Source organism: Vidua chalybeata, chromosome 24 (genome assembly GCF_026979565.1).
Source record: "Vidua chalybeata isolate OUT-0048 chromosome 24, bVidCha1 merged haplotype, whole genome shotgun sequence".
NCBI classification, from domain to species: domain Eukaryota; kingdom Metazoa; phylum Chordata; class Aves; order Passeriformes; family Viduidae; genus Vidua; species Vidua chalybeata.
The window spans coordinates 6,411,502-6,428,661 of NC_071553.1; the positions used below are offsets into that span (position 1 = coordinate 6,411,502).

The window sequence follows — 17,160 nt, forward strand, 5'->3', positions numbered from 1 at the left end:
ACTTAATGCTGCTGTTACATTTTTCATTGAAGGATTAACAGATGTCTGAAGCACAATTCCTGAAAGCACTTTTGCTGCACAAGCAGCTGCTTTACAATGGAAAAAAAAACAGGCACAGGGATAATTTGCTTATGCTGAGCAGGATCTTGGCACAGGGGAGGGCAGAGTCCGGACTCCCAGCCCCCTCCAGCCCCTGACTTCCCAGAGCTGGGATGAAACCTCCCATCACTGGGCAGGCACAGCCTGAGTCCTGTCAGGTGCCTGCAACCTTTGTGGGAAAAGCCTGGAAGAGTCATGGGACATGGAGCTGCAGGCACTGGAGCTGCTTGGGAAGAGGAAAACTTGGGAGGGTTTTGTCAGGGGTAAGAAATTATGTCTGATGTGACTTTCAGATAACCCTCTCCGTTGGAGGATTAATGATATCAGTAATAAAAGAGGTTTTCCCCCACCTAATCTTTTTATTTCCCATTTTAATCCAAATCTGACCAGCAAACCACCTCCTTATTCCAGCAGAGATGATTTAAATCACTGGCTTTGCTAATTACCATGATCTCCTTTAAAAGCATTTCAGGAATTCCTGACGAAATTCCAATTCTTGTTCTGAAAACCTGCTCTGAAAGCAAATAAAACTTTGAACCAAAACGCCACTGACCTACTTTAGGTTTAAATTCCAATGACTCTGGGAGCTGGCTCCAAAGGGCAGCAGCCCTGTGGCCTCCTGTGCAGCCCTGCAGCAGTGCCAGCTGCGGGCACAGCTGGGACAGGGCCCGTGCTGCCATGGAGGGACAGCTGTGGCCAGCACAGAGCTCAGGACCTGCTCCACACCCAGCCCAGCCCAGGAGCACAGCACTTGTCCCAGATCCCTTCCACACCACTTGTACAGCAAAGCAAAGGCTCAGGGTTTGCCCTTAAATGGGGTTTTCCTTTCCCCCCCAGCTCCTTTCCCCACCCCTGGAGTTCCCTGTGGCCTGACCCACGATGGGTTGGCACAGAATGCCCCAGTATCCCCGTGGAGCAGGAGGGCTGGGCTGCACAGCCCCCCAGGCACGAGGGACACGGTGCAGAGCTGGCAGGGCACAGGCTGGCACCGTGCTCGCTTTCCACCGGGACCTTGATAAAATTATCCCTGCAGGGGAACAGCGTTATTTTTGTCACGTCCCCATTTTCTAAACAGGAAAATATTCCATTAGGAAAGCATCCAGCTCCCCTCTGGAGGGTTTTGGCTTTTCCAGGCAGTGGGATGGAGGGGTCTCTGCACCCCTGGTGCCAGCCAGCAAACCCCCCAAAAGCCTCTCCCTGCAACACCCAGGGCAGGAGTTTAAATTAACATTTAGGGACATTTAGGAGCGCCCTTTAAGGCACAGATTCCCCCCGTGTGACACGAAGGACACGCTGTTTGCTGCTCCTGCCTGCCAGCTTTGAGCTGCCCTGGCAGAACAGAGGCTGGTGCCAGCTTTGCTGCCCTGCCTGGCTGGGCTGAGGGCTGGGCACAGCCCCTGGAGCTCACACTGCTCACAGGCAGTGTCCAGCAGTGCCCGACCCTTGTCCACTCACGGCCACGTGGGAGGTGAGGCACCAGCTCTGTGCGGCTCCCGTGCTGCTGCCAAGCCCACTGTGGCTGTGCCACGCTCAAGGAGCTGCCCCCAGAGGCAGAGGGGCAGGGCAGAGCTGGGCACCCAGAGCAGAGTCCCTGTGGCTGTGCCTCTGTGACCTGCCCAGGGCTGCCATGGCTCCTCGGAGCCCGCGCAGGGCAGGTCACCACAGTGACCAGGTCACCACGGCCCGGCCACGTGGCCAGAGCTGTCTGCACCCTGTGTCCACCACAGCCTGGGGGAGGCTCCTCTGGGCCCAGCCCAGCAGGCACAGCCGGGCTAGTGCAACCAAACCTGCATTATTTATCCATTTGCAATGGGGCAGATCTTTAACACAGCCTGCTGGGCTTTAGGGTTCCCTTTCCTTTTTCTGTCCTTATTCCCTTGGGTGTTTCAGGGTGACACCACCTGCAGCAGCTTGTGCCCGAGCAGATCGGACATCCTGGAAATTTCCTGGGCCTGCTCTGGGGGTGTTCTGGCAGGAGGGGCAGCTCCCTTTCCCTCCCAGCCCCTTGCAGGGCAGTTCTCCTCCTCCCGGAGCCTCCAGCACGCACCCGCGGCATGGCCAGCGCCTGCCGTGCCCCGGGCCCTGCCGGCACGGAGTGTGCCAGCCCCCGGCCGGTGAAACCGGAGCCCTCCGCAGGGCTGGGGCTCGCTCCGCGCCCGAGAGCACCGCCAAGGTCACCCCTGGGCACCGAGGTGACCCGTGCCAGCCAGCCGTGCCAGGAGGACGCTCAGCTCCGGGAGAGGCACCCCGGTGCTGCAGCTCAGCATCCCCTGCGCCCTCCTCCAGAGCAGCTCCAGGCAGATCTCCCCGGCTGGCGGCTCCGGGAGGCTGAGGAGCATCGTGCCCCGAGCCGCCGCATCCCAGCCTCCCCTCCCGGCGAGATTTGCGATAAGCCGCGGCTGCTGACGTGGCTTGGGAAGTTCAGGCACAGCTCTTCCCCCCGGTGACGTTAAACTCGTGCAGCTCCCCCAGCCACAAAGCCTGGTTTAATCAAAGTTGCGATTAAACCTGACAACATCCTCATGCAGACTCTCTTAAATAAGATTTAGAACAGCTAAAATTAGTCTAATTTAGTGTTAATCATTAATCGTTTTATCCACTTAATTCAATTTAAATGTCCACACAACGAGCTTGCATAGACTTTGTTACTGAAATCTAAACCAAAATTGAATTAAATGTTGTTAAATTAGATCAACACAATCTGAGTGCTGCTGCTACGAGAAGTGTTTGCCAGAGATGATTATCAGCTGATTAGTTTATTATTAAACTAAATATTTATTCAATTATCCCGAGCTCTGTGTCAGCCCAAAAGCTCCAGCTCTCAGTACTTTGGGAATGCACAGACATCTCCATCAGTATTTTACCAACAAAAATACCCTTCCCAGCCCTCAGGAAAAGACTTGCAAACACAAGGTTCAGCAGGCAACAAAAAGCCTGCCTGAAAAAACCAAAACCAACCAAAAAATCACTTTTGTAGGTGAAATGTCGCAATTCCAAGGCTTCACAGTGCCCTTTGTGTCGGGGGCCGGGAGCAGCTCAGCCGCTGCTGCTGGGCTTGAGCAGGGCCAGGGCAGCCCCCGCCTCTCCCTGGGGCTGGAAGGGGCAGCACAATGACCCCCAAAGAGCCGGCGGGAGGAGCCGTGACCTTGAACTTCCCCTGTCTGGTCGCTGTCTCCTCCTGCTATCTTTTCTCCAATGGCCATTTTGTTGAGTGTTGCAGAAGAGAAAAAACACAGCCCGAACTCAGGAATCAGCTGCAACCTCGGCTGCCAAGTTGGCAGAGAAGATAAGGACCCTTTATTTAAAGTAAAAAAACCCCAGACGCTGAGGAGGGATAGACAAGTCTTTAGCAACTTTTACAGCCAGTCTTGCAATGCAATTTCCTAAGCAGACTCAAAACTTGCAAAAAAAAAAAAAAAAAAAAAAAAAACCAATTTTCAGCAGGAGCGTTTCCTTGGAGCGCGGTGCCGCCGCGGGGCACGGCAGCCTCCGGCCAGCCCGGGACGTGCGGGATGTGAGGAGCCAGGGGTGACTCACTGCCCCACAGAGCCCCGGCACAGCTCAGCTCTGGAGAGGGGGAAAAGCCCACGGACTCAAGGGCCATGGCCCCGTTTGGGGCGGGTCAGCAGTGCCCACAGCCTCGTGGGCAGGGAACCGAGCAGTGTGGGGGGCACCAAAGCCTGGGGAGGTGGGAAGGAAGGAAGGGAGGGAGGACATGAGCTTTACCTCCTTCCACATGCACCAACCTCACCCTAAAACTGCTGCTAAAACATCAGCTGGTATTTTAATTTCTATACACTGCCTAGCAGAGCAATTCCCATCCTCTCAGCCACACGGATCAGCCAAGAAGCCTGTCCCAGAGTCCATCATCCCAACAACTGGGAATCCCAACAACTTCTCGTGGCTTTAGCAGCTGCTGAGATGTGCATGGAACCCAGAGCATTCCTGCAGCCAGAGCAGTGTCTGCTCTGAGGGACCTGCAGCCGGAGCAGATGATGATGATGATGATGATGATGCAATCGTTCTTGCATCATCAGTAATGCTGGGGGTTATTGGAGCAACACTGCCTGGCTGCAGCCCAGGGTGGAAACAGCACCGTCCTGCAGGATGGCACAAGGAGTGACACAAAGGGGGTGACACAAAGGGGGTGACACAGATTCAGCACCAAGTGCAGGAAAAGTGAAGAGTGGATCTGAAGTTGATGTAACTTCCCCCAGCTTTGGAGCATCCCAAAGTTCTCTCACCCCCAGGAGGTCAGGGGCTGTCACACCTGCAGAATCACCCGCTGATGGTTCCCTTTGCTGAGGCACCCGGAGGAACCCGCCACAAACACCGTCACACCTCGGCCCGGGTGACACCTCTGTGCCCCTGGGGCGTTTTCTCACCCCGTTCCCCGAGAGTGGGGCAGCAAGGCAGGGACATTTTACTGACCTGGCCGCGCACAGCCCCAGGCCCTGACCCAAACGCTGCCCTGTTCTGGGAGCCATGGGCACAGACCCTCTCCCTGCCTCCTTCGGCAAAGCTTCTATGAACACAGGAAATATTTATTGCAGAAGCAGGTACAGAGCTGCACAGCAAGTCGGGCATCAGATCTCTGGTTCGGGAATTAGACTGAGACAACCTTGGGGTGTTTTTCTGGAGGAAGGGAAAACGTAAGTTTTTTAAGAGAAAAAGGAGAAATGGAAGGAGGGATGGGAAAACACAAGGAGAAATGGAAGGAGAAAGAAATGGAATGAGGAATGGAAAGAAGAAATAAAAAGGGGGAAAAAAAGAATTTTAACAAATTTACAAAGTGGGAGAGGAAAGGGTTAAAAAAAAAAAAAAAAAAAGCGGTTTTTTTTTTTTTTCCGTCTGGCCGGATTAGGGGCAGGAGCTGCCAAGCGCGGGGGGGCCAGGCTGGCCCGAGCTCCGGGCCCCGCTCCCGGCCCGGCCCCCGCCCCGCCCGCCCCGCCAGCGATAAAAAGCGGCAGCGGCGGCCCCGGGCAGCAGCTGCAGCGGAGCGGCTGCGACAGCGACAGCAGCACAGCCCCGCAGCACCACCGCAGCGCTCCCTGCACAGCTCAGCACAGCCCTGCAGCACCACCGCAGCGCTCCCTGCACAGCTCAGCACAGCAACACCGCCGGTAAGGGCTGCGAGGGGAGGGGATGCCGTGGGACGGGACGGGACGCTGCTCAAAACGCGTGGGACCAGCCGTGTGTGCCCCCCACCGCAGCCTCGGGAGGGTGGCTCGCTCCTCGGGAGGGTGGCTCGCTCCTGGGCCACCGCGGGGACAGGGTGGGTGCGTTTTCCTGAGGCAAACCTTCAGCAAAAATCGCCGATCCCCATTTAAAGCACAGCTGTGGGTCTCCGGGGAGCTCGGGGAGCCGGGAGAGCTCTGCCACCACAGCAGCCGGATTTAACTCGTGTCCCTCTCTCTTCTCTTGCAGAAGTGACATCTAAACCCGCTGCTGCAGAACTGAGATGGAAACCATGCACGAGCTGATCCCCTTCGCCAAAGAAATGCTCAGCCAGAAGCCCAACAGGAAGATGGTCAAGCTGTACATGCTGGGCAGCGTGCTGGCGTTCTTTGGGGTGGTCATCGGGCTGGTGGAGACCGTGTGCAGCCCCTTCAGCTCCGAGGCCAGGCTAGAGGAGGAGGAGGACAAGAACAAGCCCGCGGCGCCCCGGGAGCAGCGGCTGCCGCAGAAACGGGAGGATTTGGTGCTGGACAAGGGCAAGGCCCCGCCGGCGCTGCAGAGGGCCCTGGTGACCCGGCAGCACGCGTCCTAGGCCGGCCCCGCACCGCACAGAGACTCCGCCCGCCCAGGTGGTTCCAGCACGAAGAGAAGGCTCGGCTGAAGGAGACCGCACGTGTGAGACTCGCCAGAAGTGAAGGGTTATATTTGCTGCTGTGCAGCAGTGGGGAAAAATACCTTTTGTTGGTATAAACCTGTGCACGACGCACAGCACGGTTTCTTATTTTTCTTACGGACGCATTTTACACCGTTTTGCAAGATCAATAAATATTTTATATGGTACCAGTGCTCTCTCTTGCTGCTTTTATTTTCAAAGCTTTCTCGTGCTGATTTGCAGAGGTTTTGCTCACACCTCTGGCTCCTTTTGCGGGGCAGGGGGGACGCAGGGGACAGAGGAGGAGGGGGCTGCCCCCTCCCCATAGACCCCACAGAGGCTGCTCTGCCCTGCCTGTCCCTCTGCTCCTTCCCAAAGGGGCCAGCTGGGCAGGAGGTGGCATTTGTGTCACACGGGTGCCACATGCCCGAGCTGGAGGTGGGGCTGTTCTTCAGGGGTTATCCGGGTTCAATGGCACAGATTTGTCTCTGCCATGGCCACGTGTGCACAGAACTGGTTTAAAATAAATCTAAACCCCATTCTTGCCCTGGCTGTCCTCCAACAGGCTCCAGCTGCTGCACAGCTAAAAATCCTAAACCCAAAAGCCTTCCACCTTTCCTGGGACCTTTCACAAAGCCACCACAGCCACCTGAGTGTGCAGAGTAACACTGGGTTCCAGAGTCACAGGGTGTCACATGGAAAAACCCAGAGATGGCACAGTCAGGCTGGAGGGTGAGGAAACTGTTCCAGGCTTCAGGCTCTACTCAGAGCGCTGCCAGGATCATTAGAGGACTTTCACCTATTTAAAAAATGTTCTGGGGCTTAGCAAGAATCTCTTGCATTTGGGACTGTGTCATGTCAGTCAAATAAAGTCTCCAGCCAGCCACAGCTGAGTGATCCTGACCACGCTTCAGAGGGGAGGGCAGGCAAACAGGTCCTGTCAGTCCTGACCAGGGCAGAAAATCCTCTTTATCTGCTCAAAGGCACCCGCAGGGCAGGAGGAGTAGCAGGATACACACTCACAGAAACCGGGAGATGCACCAGCAGTGTGCCACTCTCTAAAAGCAAAACAACTGAGCCAAACACTGGATCATGGAAAATGAAAAAGCCCTGCCAGACCTCAGTGCCCAATGCACAGCTCCTCCCAGAGCTGCACAACGTAAGATCAGGACCTGAAAATATCAGAATACGGCTGAAGTTCGCTATTTCATTTTCATAATACACAACCCACAATTCATTTTGTTGACAATTATTTCTGTTACCAAAACAAACCCAGCAGCACAGAGTGGAGAAAGAATCATACCGAGTATTTGCACAAAAACTCTGCTCAAGCTTTCAAGTTTAAAGTACTTTTTCCTCAATCAAAATTATAGTTCAATTTAAAATAGCGTTTGAGAATTACTTCATTTAGTCTGTAACAAACCCTTTGGTCTCTGGCAAGGCTGAACAGTCCCACCCCTCACTGATACCAATGGAAGTTTCACGGGAAAACAGAGAATTCAGGCCTGAAGGGAGCCATCGGCTGAGGAGTGTCCTTTGTCCTGCCCATCCCAGCTTTTCAAGAGGTTTTACATTTCCAGCAGGGCCTCAGGGCAGGGAAGGCTGGGCTGGAATTCCCTGTGGCACATCTGGGGCAGGGAGCGGGGTGCCTGTGGCTGTGGCAGGGATGGAGGCGCTCCCAGGGCCGGCCAGAGCTCAGCTCGCCCGTCCCGGGCAGCCGGGAGCCTTTCACCGCCCTCGGCCCCGGGACCAGCGCTCCTCCAGGTGTGCCACCCTGCCCCGCGGGAAAGGGGCACTGGGAAAGGGAGGAGAGGAGCTCTGAGGTGACCGGGGGGCTCCAGGCGAGGCTGCCCCCCAAAACTCCCGGGTCTGCCTGCCCTGCTGCCCACACCTCCTCTTCCCAGGCTTCCAGCCCCGGGGTGATGAGCTTAAAGCAAAGAGGGCTGTGAACAGTCAAAATAGCCGCTCCTAAGACAGCTAAGGGGATTAGCCAGCTAAAGCCCAGCCCTGCTCGGCAGGGCCCGCACAGGACGGGCTCCTGCCCCGCTCCTGCCCCGCTCCTGCCCGGCTCCTGCCCCGCTCCTGCCCCGCTCCTGCTCCTGCCCCGCTCCTGCCCCGCTCCTGCTCCTGCCCCGCTCCTGCCCCGCTCCTGCCCCGCTCCTGCTCCTGCCCCGCTCCTGCCCCGCTCCTGTCCTGCTCCTGCCCCGCTCCTGCCCCGCTCCTGCCCCGCTCCTGCTCCTGCCCCGCTCCTGCCCCGCTCCTGCCCCGCTCCTGCCCCGCTCCTGCTCCTGCTCCTGCCCCGCTCCTGCCCCGCTCCTGCTCCTGCCCCGCTCCTGCCCCGTTCCTGCCCTGTTCCTGCCCCGCTCCTGCTCCTGCCCCGCTCCTGCCCTGCTCCTGCCCCGCTCCTGCCCTGCTCCTGCCCCGCTCCTGCTCCTGCCCCGCTCCTGCCCCGCTCCTGCCCCGCTCCTGCCCCGTTCCTGCCCCGCTCCTGCCCCGCTCCTGCCCCGCACGCTCGGGGTGGGCACCGCACACAGCTCAGCCCGCCGGGCCGGCCTGGGGCCAGCCGGGGCTGCTGCCACTTCCCCGGGGCACTGCAGGGACCTGAGCCGGCGCTGGCTCCCTGCAGAGGGGCAATTAGACCGGTGTTAATCCCTGATTCTGCCACAGGGACCGCCTAAAGCCTTGCTTAAAGCACACAATAAATTCAGTGTGCACGGGGCTTGTAACCCTTTGACACCACTCCAACAGGGACAGTGACCCCACAGCATCCTACAGCATCCTACAGCATCTCACAGCATCCCACAGCATCCTACAGCATCCCACAGCATCCCACAGCATCCCACAGCATCCTATAGCATCCCACAGCATCCCACAGCATCCTACAGCATCCTCTAGCATCTCACAGCATCCTACAGCACCCTATAGCATCTCACAGCATCCCACAGCATCCTATAGCATCCCACAGCATCCTACACCATCCCACAGCATCCCACAGCATCCCACAGCATCCTACAGCATCTCACAGCATCCTATAGCATCCCACAGCACCCTATAGCATCCTACAGCATCCCAGAGCATCCCACAGCCCGGAGCACACCATGGCCACAGCCCCTGGGCCAATTGCAAAATTGTTTAATTATAAACACTGGGATAGAGCAGAGAGAAACCAGATGGGATGAGGCACAGACAGGACCAGGGAACGGCTGGGGAGAGCATTTAAGGCTGAGTTAAACCCAGACCCTGCAGGACAAACTCCTGGGGAGAGCCACACATGGCCCCAAGGGCTGAGTGATGTTGCTGGGTTCTCATGAGGCTGATTTCTGTTGTCTGAATCTGCTTTGTTCCAGCCTGTAAACGTCACTCGTTCCTGGTACATTAAATTCTGAGGAAAAATGCAGCTGGCACAAAATCTGGTGGGTCTTTGTCTGTACCCATCTTTCAAAGATCTGATTTCGGCCTGGAGCTGTCAGCCCCTCACCCCGTGGAGCTGAAGGGCACCCCGAGCAGCAGCCCCCCCCTCACAGCTCAGCCACCTCAAAGGCAGGGGCTGGATGTCTTCAGAGTCCTCTCTGCTATTTGCAGTGTGGACACTGGATACTCCAGGGGCTGCCAGGCTAAATTTAGGGGTGCAGATAAGAATATCAGCCTCAGCCACCCAGCTCCAAGGGCACTGGGGACGTGGACAGCAGCCAAGGCTCTGAGCAGCCACTGTTCCAACCACGAAATTTCAAGGCAGCAATTCCCAATTTGGTCACACAGAGAAAAAACACAAAGTTAGGGCTTGAAAATGACTTAAACATCACAGTATTTTCTCTAAACCAGCAGTGTGCAGAAATGTGATGTCAAACCAAGCCAAAGCCATCCTACAATCCTCTCATCCCCCTTGGGACTGGGAGTGCATTTCCAGTGGTGTAGCCTGACAGTGACGGGGTTCTGCAGGATGTAAAGCAGAAAAGTACAGCCAAGGGCAGCCCTTGATATCATGATGGCCCTGTCTGCAAAGAAAGGAATTAGAGCTGTGTCCATGGCAAAGGGCACCGGGACAGCTGGGTAGGAAAAATAATATTTTAATGTCTATGAGAAAAAGGAAAGCAAGAGGGCAAATAAAAAATAAATAAAAAGGAAAATCCTCTACATCTGACCAAGATTTTATAATGATTTGAAAAAAAGCCAAATTTCACTCAAAAAAAGGGAAAAAAAAAAAAAAAAAAAGAAAAAGAAGAAGCGGTATCCAAATTCCTGCCAAGTATTTTGAGCCTGCAGAAACCTGCCTGAGCCCCAGCCAGGCCCTGGAACGCGCTCCCTGCAGGGCTCTCCAATTTCCCCTCTCCCGGTTTCTGTCAGGACAGGTTTCCTCCCCAAAGCTGCTAGCAGAGCGGGCAGGAGCATCCCCGGGGAGCACAGCTCCAGCTGCCGGGCACAGGAGGGACCTGCGGCGGGGGAATCCACCGGGGGCCACCCCAGAGAGGGGTTCCAGGAGCAGCCGGGCTCTGGCACAGCCGGGCTCTGGCACAGCGGGCACGGCGCTGGGCACGGCGCTGGGCACGGATCTGGGCTCTGCCCCACCAAGGCTTGGAGCAGCTGGCATCAGAAAACCCTTCCCCGTCAGCCTTCCCTGCTCCCCGCCCCCAGGAAAAGTTCAAAACAAGTTCTTCAGTTGCACACAGGAAAACAAGGCCAGAAAAAGCCGCGAGTGGGAGTGAGGAGCAGCAGCACCCCGGCGGGGATGGGAGCTGGGAACAAACCCTGTGGGCAGCACAACGGGGCCAGATCCCACCACAGCCCGGCCCCGCTCCCTTCCACACGCCAAACAGCACTGAAACTGCCTATACAGCAACACTGGGCTCCGTTTTGTCCTAAATATTCCATATTTCAGTCCTTTATTTTCAGCTACTGTGCAAAACCCCAACCCAACCCCTCAATTCTCATCACCACCAGCAAGGTGGGCCAGTGTTGGCTCTGGAATCCCCCAGTGCCTCCATCCCCACACCCCCGGTGTCCCCACAGATCAAAGAACACAATTCCTTCCTGGCACACTTGCAGATGGTGCACAAAGGTTGGTGTTTATTGCTTTACTAATGCCAGTAATAAACAAAAATATCTTGAGAAGAGCCTCCCTCCCTGCCGGCGCAGACAAGATCCCGGCTGAGATATGGTTAATTATTTCATTTTCTTTCCCTTTCCATAGCCAAGGAATGAAATGGTTGCCCCATGATCACAACTCCAGTTCCCCCAGAGGGAGGAAGGAAAAGCAGTGGCTGCGCTGCTGTTACCTGACCCAGTGTGGGCTGAGCCCTTCTTATCACAGGGAGAGTTGAGACTGGAGTAGAGAGGCAGAAAAGGAAAAATATCATCCATAAAGCAGCAGCAAGGCCAGAGAGCCACTGCCCTACCAGGCACACCACCGAGGTACAGCATTTGTGTTTTAAAGATGTCATACGAGGGGAAAAAGCCATTAAACAATTCTGTCTGGGTCTGTCAGACAGAGACAAGCAGAGTGCTGTGCCCCCAGGGATGAGAGCACGGAGCAGCTGCTGCCCTGCAGGTGAGGCTTTTGTCCCAGCTGAGAAGGTGAGGCTCTGGCAGCTCCAGGAGCTCCCTCGGCCCTTGCCCATGGCTGGAACTGCAGGATGGAGACCCCAGAGCAAAAAAAATTATTTATCCCCTTGGCACAAGGTCCACGGCGTTGAATTTGCTGAGGTGTTCTGTGGGCTTTCCTCGAGATTATATTCATTTAAAAGTCAGAACAAAGCTCTTGCAAAACCCAAAGGAGGAACCACGGCAGCAAAGCCACTGATTTCTCACATCCAGTGTTTCCCTGCCAGCCTCCCTGTGCCCCGTGGGGCTGAGGTGGCTGCACCCCTCAGACGGGTCCAGCTCAGCCCCTGCTCCCTCATCTGCTCACAGACAAAAAAAAAAAAAAAGAGATTAAAAACTCAGCCCTGCCTCAGCAGAGCATTCCTGGGGCTGTTTGGGGTGCAATGTGCCGCTGAGTCCCTGCTGCCAGCAGCCCAGGGGCAGGAGCTGCTTTGGGGCACGGCGCAGCCCTGCCCTGGGGAGCACAGGACCAGCTGGGGGTGTCCCCGTGCCAGAGCCCGGGCACATCCCTGCCCAGGGCCTGCAGGAAGAGAGGACAATGTTTAACCACCTGCACTGGGCTCCCTCTGATGTTCTCCAAGTGAAACTTGATGCTGCTCAGCAAAGACACACCTCTTCCAGGGTGTTGTGCAAAATTCTGCATTTTAATGTAGGACAGGAAATATGAAAAGAGCCGGGCAGAACCCAAACAGCCCCGCTGGCCAGGCCGAGCAGCAGGGAGCAAACCAAAGGCTTTGCTTGGCTTATCCATCCACCCACCCGTGATTTTCCAGGGCTTTGGAAGCTGCAGCTCCTCCGCTAACAGGTTTTTAAAGGGTCACACTGCTGCTTCCCTGAGGAGCAGCTCTGCGGAAGGTTTTTTGTTCCTTCCTTCTCTCCCGTGCTGTATTTCCTGACTCCACAGTGGGATGGGTCGGTTGCAAAAGATTCTCATTCCCTTTCTGGGATTGGTTTTGGCCTTCTGGTTCTATTCTGCGAGGGACACTTTCAAACCGGGTAAGTATCCAAAGTGAATCTGACTTTAAGGAAAAAACGACAAAAAGCCACATTTGGGTGTTTTGCATAGAAACCGGACAGAGCTCGGACCACGCCACGGCCGAGCCTTTGTGTGGTGGCAGATACTGGAAAGTTGCTTTAGCAAAGATTTAAAACCAAACTGAACAAGGACTAAGGAGAAAAACCTCCTGAGGGAGCAGGTGAGGCAGGGGGCGAGAGGGAGAGGGCACTGAGTGCTCCATTTTCCTGTGTGCAGGAAAGGAGTTTATAAACGGGGCTTGTAAGTGTTAAAGTTTGGAGCACGCGCTCAGTGGATTGCTTTTAGTACAGAATAGTTGGGGCGTTGATAAATTGTGCCCTGGCTTGTGGAAAAAGCTGCTGGAGGAGCCCAGGGCTGTCCCTGTGTCACTGCATTCCCCGGGGAGCTGCAGCAGCTCCACAGCTTTTTCCATGAGATGGGAGAGCCCTGCTGGTGCCGGATGCTTCGCACTCGTTTCCCTTCCAGTTAACTGCGGATCTGAAGGGCACGCAGCGCTTTGTTCTGCTTTAGCTGAGAGGTGTTTGCTGGTAGCATCAGGATAACTGAAATGGCTGTGCCTCCGTCACAGAGATGCTCCGGGGGAAGCGGGTGATCGTGACGGGAGCCAGCACGGGCATCGGGGAGCAGATGGCTTATCACCTGGCCCGGATGGGATCCCACATCCTCGTCACGGCGCGCACCGAGGCCAGGCTGCAGAACGTAAATGGCAGCACACACGTGTCCGTGGCAGGGCTCACCTGGGCACGGGGACGGGACTGCCACCACAGCCACAGGAACATCCACGGCACGGGCCACACCCGGGCACTGTGACAGGCCACACCTGGGCACTGTGACAGGGACAGGACACACCTGGGCACTGTGACAGGGACAGGACACAGCTGGGCACTGTGACAGTGACAGGCCACACCCGGGCACTGTGACAGGCCACACCTGGGCACTGTGACAGCCACAGGTCACAGCTGGGCACTGTGACAGGGACAGGCCACACCTGGGCACTGTGACAGTGACAGGTCACAGCTGGGCACTGTGACAGTGACAGGTCCCACCCAGGCATGGTGACAGGGACAGGTCACACCTGGGCATGGTGACAGCCACAGGTCACAGCTGAGCACAAGTGACAGTGACAGGTCACACCTGGGCATGGTGACAGCCACAGGTCACAGCTGGGCATGGTGACAGGGACAGGTCCCAGCTGAGCACAGTGACAGGGACAGGTCACAGCCGGCCATGGTGACAGTGACAGGTCCCAGCCAGGCACGATGACAGACCCCTGTGCCCGGGAGCTCGTGTCACGCTGTGCCCTGGGGGCTCCTGCACAGCCGGCAGTCCCTGCTGCAGACCTGGCTCCCTGCAGCCCACGCTGCAGTGTCTGAGCTGCACACACATCCCCACACACCCTCATTCCTGCACACTGCAATTGCAGCTCAGCCTGCCCGCAGGAGCAGCCACACTGCCTCGGGCAACCAAGGCTCACCCAAGGAATCATTTTCCAGGCTCCCTTTGAAGCTCACAAGGCTCCAAACACACTCCCAAAAAGCCCAGACCGCTGGTTTAAGGTGGGGACACATCACAGGGAACTCTGACACCCACACCTGGGCTCCGGGGCAGGGAGAGGGATCCGGAGCAGGGATGGGGCTCCCAGGGCAGGGAAGGGGCTCTGGGGCAGGGATGGGGCTCCCAGGGCAGGGATGGGGCTCCCAGGGCAGGGAAGGGGGATCCGGGGCAGGGAGGGGGGCTGCTGAGCCCCGCTGTCGTGCAGGTGGTGCGGCGCTGCCTGGAGCTGGGAGCAGCCTCGGCGCGCTTCGTCAGCGGCACCATGGAGGACACGGCCTTCGCCCAGCACGTGGTGAGGGAGGCCCAGACCTCGCTGGGTACGTCTGAACCTGCTCTGCACAGTGCCAGCATCCCGGCCCGGCCGTGCCTTTTGCCACGTGCAGAAAAAAGCGGGAGAGATGGGGCGAGATGGGGAAAAATTCTCCCCTAATTCTGCCCTTTGCAGCCCCGCTCCTCTGCCTGCATTGCTGCCTCTCAAACTGAACTGCGCTCTCGATTTCAGCTCTGTGGCCTCCTGTCATCCTGTTGCAGTGTCACAGCCCTGGATTTCATCAGCCCAGTGCCGGGGATCCGGCAGCCCTGGCCACTGCGGCCATGGGTCACGGCTCAGAAATGCTCCAGCCCAGCTCCATGTGGAGCGCTCCCTCTCCCTCCCCGGCCCACAGACAGCTCAGGGGTGATCTCCCTTGGGCCATGGCATTTGTGTTTTGAACTAAAAAATGTATCACAACAAAATATTTACTGGCAGCCACCATCCAGGCTGTATCCCTGCTCTGGAGATAACAGGCCATAGCTCTGACCCAAAAACCCGATTTCCTTGGATTACACTTATTCTGCTCCCAGAAAATGTTGTTTTGCTGGTTGCAGCCCTCTCCCCCAGCACTAATGCCCATTTTTCTGCTTGCAGGAGGCCTTGACATGCTGATTCTTAACCACGTCGGTGCCTCCTACTTTGGCTTTTTTGATGGGGACGTTGAGCACGTACGAAAGCTCCTGGAAATCAACTTCCTCAGCTACGTGGCCATGACCACGTCAGCCCTGCCCATGCTGAAGGAGAGCGAGGGCAGCATCGTGGTGGTTTCATCCATGGCAGGTGAGTGGGCAGTGTCACCAGGCTGGTGACATGGGGCTCACTCAGAAGGCACCTGGGCTGATTGTCAGGAGCAGCACACAGAGACACCAGGCATCCTCCAGGAGCCAAAACTGCTTAGCACTAAAACCCCACCCCAACCAGCCCCAACACCTGGGTTTGGGATTTCTTGATGGAATTTGTTTTCTGCTCAATCCAATCGCCCCATTTTGGTTTTTGACCAGTGCTGCAGTTAAACCCCACAGCTGCTGTGGTGGTCAGTGTCCTGGTGACAGCTCAGGCCAGGGACAAGAGTTTCAACTTTGCTCCATCTCTCCCCTCGGAGGGTTTTGGGGTTCCTGTGGGTTGCCCATGCCCTGAGCAGAGATGTGAGCCACGGCTTTGGCCTTAAGAGCTGGAAGCCAGCAAGAATATTTGTAAGGCTGCTCAGGTGCCAGGATGACGCTTCACTGGTAAAATCCTGTCTCTGAGGAAGGGCAAAAGAGCGGCTCAGGCAGAGCAGCCTCGTGTGCTAACACAGAACTTCGCTCTGTGTCCAGGTAAAGTCGGGTTCCCCTTTACCGTCCCCTACTCTGCGACTAAGTTTGCCCTGGATGGATTTTTCAGCTCCCTGAGGCAGGAGTTCACCATTCAGAGCATTAATGTTTCCATCACGCTCTGCATCCTCGGCTTCATCGACACGGGTAAGAGCAGAGCTGCTCCAGCCCTGCTCAGGGCTGAGCATCCCCATCCCGGCTCCTTCTCCTGGCCCCTTCAGCCACCACCTCAGCCTTTCACCTCTGCTGCAGCCTCTCGGGGGGATCCCACCTGTCTGCCACCCAAAAACAGCCTCAAAAGCCATTTACTCCCCCGTGCCACGTAAACCCGGGCACCGCTTACAGGCTGGCACAGCCCAACACCCTTTTGGGTGCCCACTCTCCCCGATCCCCCGGGGGGTCCCCGCTGCCCCCCATCCCCCGGGGGTCCCCGCTGCCCCCCATCCCCCGGGGGTCCCCGCTGCCCCCCATCCCCCGGGGGTCCCCGCTGCCCCCCATCCCCCGGGCTGCCCGGCGCTGACCCGGCCCGCAGAGCGCGCAGTGCGCGCTGCCGCGGAGGTGCTGCAGGAGCGGCCGGCGCCGCGGGACGAGTGCGCGCTGGAGATCCTCAAGGGCGCAGCGCTGCGCCGGAGGGAGCTCTACTACCGCTACAGCTCCACGCGGCTGCCGCTGCTGCTGCGGGACTGCGCCGCCGAGCTCCTCGATTACCTGGTGCGGAGCCGCTACCGCCTGCCCGCGGCCCCCGGCGCCCCCCGCCCGCCGCACTGAGCCGCGGCCCCCGGAGGGTCCCCGGCCCCCGGGAGGGTCCTCGGCCACCGGGAAGGTCCCCGGCCAGCCCCGTTCCCGGCCTCCATCGCCACCGCCCGGTTCGTGATGCGCTGGCGGCACCCGCAGGGACAGAGCGGGGCTCGCAGCGGCGGCTCCGTGCCCTGCTCGCCCCGCCCGGCCGCGGAACACTAATTATTGAGCTAATTATTAAATAAAGTGTATTAACCGGACAGCTCTGCGTGTGCTGGAGGGGTTTTATCGCCTTTCTCAGCTGTTCATGGGCACAGCTCCACTGGGCACTGCCAGGGATCCAGGGGCAGCCACAGCTGCTCTGGGCACCCTGTGCCAGGGCCTGCCCACCCTCACGGGGAACAATTCCTTCCTAATTTCTCCTTACCCCAAGATCACCCACACAAACCAGCACACACAGGGTGGGTTCTGCCCTTTAAACTTCCAGAAAATCGCCCTCAAACCCATTTGCCACCTGCCCAGCAGACACTGAGCAGAATCACAACCCTGGGAAAGCTGAAGATCTTTCCTATTCATCCTCTCGGCTCTTTTACTGCCTTTGGCCACCCATGGATTCCTCAACAGTGATATTTTTTAGGGGTAAGAGCCACCCAGCAAACTGCCAGTGTTATATCCATGG

At 57.3% G+C, this 17,160-nt stretch overlaps 2 protein-coding genes across 6 annotated transcripts; both read left to right on the forward strand.

The window, feature by feature from the left end:
• The first annotated feature begins 5,089 nt into the window (after positions 1 to 5,089).
• G0S2 (G0/G1 switch 2) lies at positions 5,090 to 6,117 on the forward strand. Its single transcript, XM_053964021.1, has 2 exons — positions 5,090 to 5,222; positions 5,527 to 6,117. Exon 2 carries the CDS (start codon positions 5,561 to 5,563, stop codon positions 5,867 to 5,869), a length of 309 nt encoding a protein of 102 aa, XP_053819996.1. The 5' UTR covers positions 5,090 to 5,222; positions 5,527 to 5,560; the 3' UTR covers positions 5,870 to 6,117.
• A 6,053-nt stretch (positions 6,118 to 12,170) lies between these two features.
• Positions 12,171 to 16,732, forward strand: LOC128799674 (11-beta-hydroxysteroid dehydrogenase 1-like). 5 transcript variants are annotated; one of them, XM_053964255.1, is made up of 7 exons: positions 12,171 to 12,523; positions 13,132 to 13,262; positions 14,323 to 14,434; positions 14,620 to 14,793; positions 15,025 to 15,210; positions 15,747 to 15,890; positions 16,276 to 16,732. In XM_053964255.1, exons 1-7 carry the CDS (start codon positions 12,436 to 12,438, stop codon positions 16,509 to 16,511), a joined length of 1,071 nt encoding a protein of 356 aa, XP_053820230.1. In that variant the 5' UTR covers positions 12,171 to 12,435; the 3' UTR covers positions 16,512 to 16,732. The 5 variants fall into 5 exon arrangements, with proteins under 5 accessions (XP_053820230.1, XP_053820231.1, XP_053820232.1 ...); XM_053964256.1 differs by having other exon boundaries at positions 15,996 to 16,347; XM_053964259.1 differs by lacking the exons at positions 12,171 to 12,523; positions 13,132 to 13,262 and adding exons at positions 13,615 to 13,719; positions 14,057 to 14,119.
• Positions 16,733 to 17,160: the final 428 nt, after the last annotated feature.

Coding starts and splice junctions, on each gene's coding strand:
- G0S2 (XM_053964021.1), top strand. CDS start 5,561: ATGGAAACCATGCACGAGCTGATCCCCTTCGCCAAAGAAATGCTCAGC.
- LOC128799674 (XM_053964255.1), top strand. CDS start 12,436: ATGGGTCGGTTGCAAAAGATTCTCATTCCCTTTCTGGGATTGGTTTTG. Junction 14,794..15,024: donor GGCCCACAGACAGCTCAGGG/GTGATCTCCCTT, acceptor TTCTGCTTGCAG/GAGGCCTTGACATGCTGATT. Junction 15,891..16,275: donor CCTCGGCTTCATCGACACGG/GTAAGAGCAGAG, acceptor CCCGGCCCGCAG/AGCGCGCAGTGCGCGCTGCC.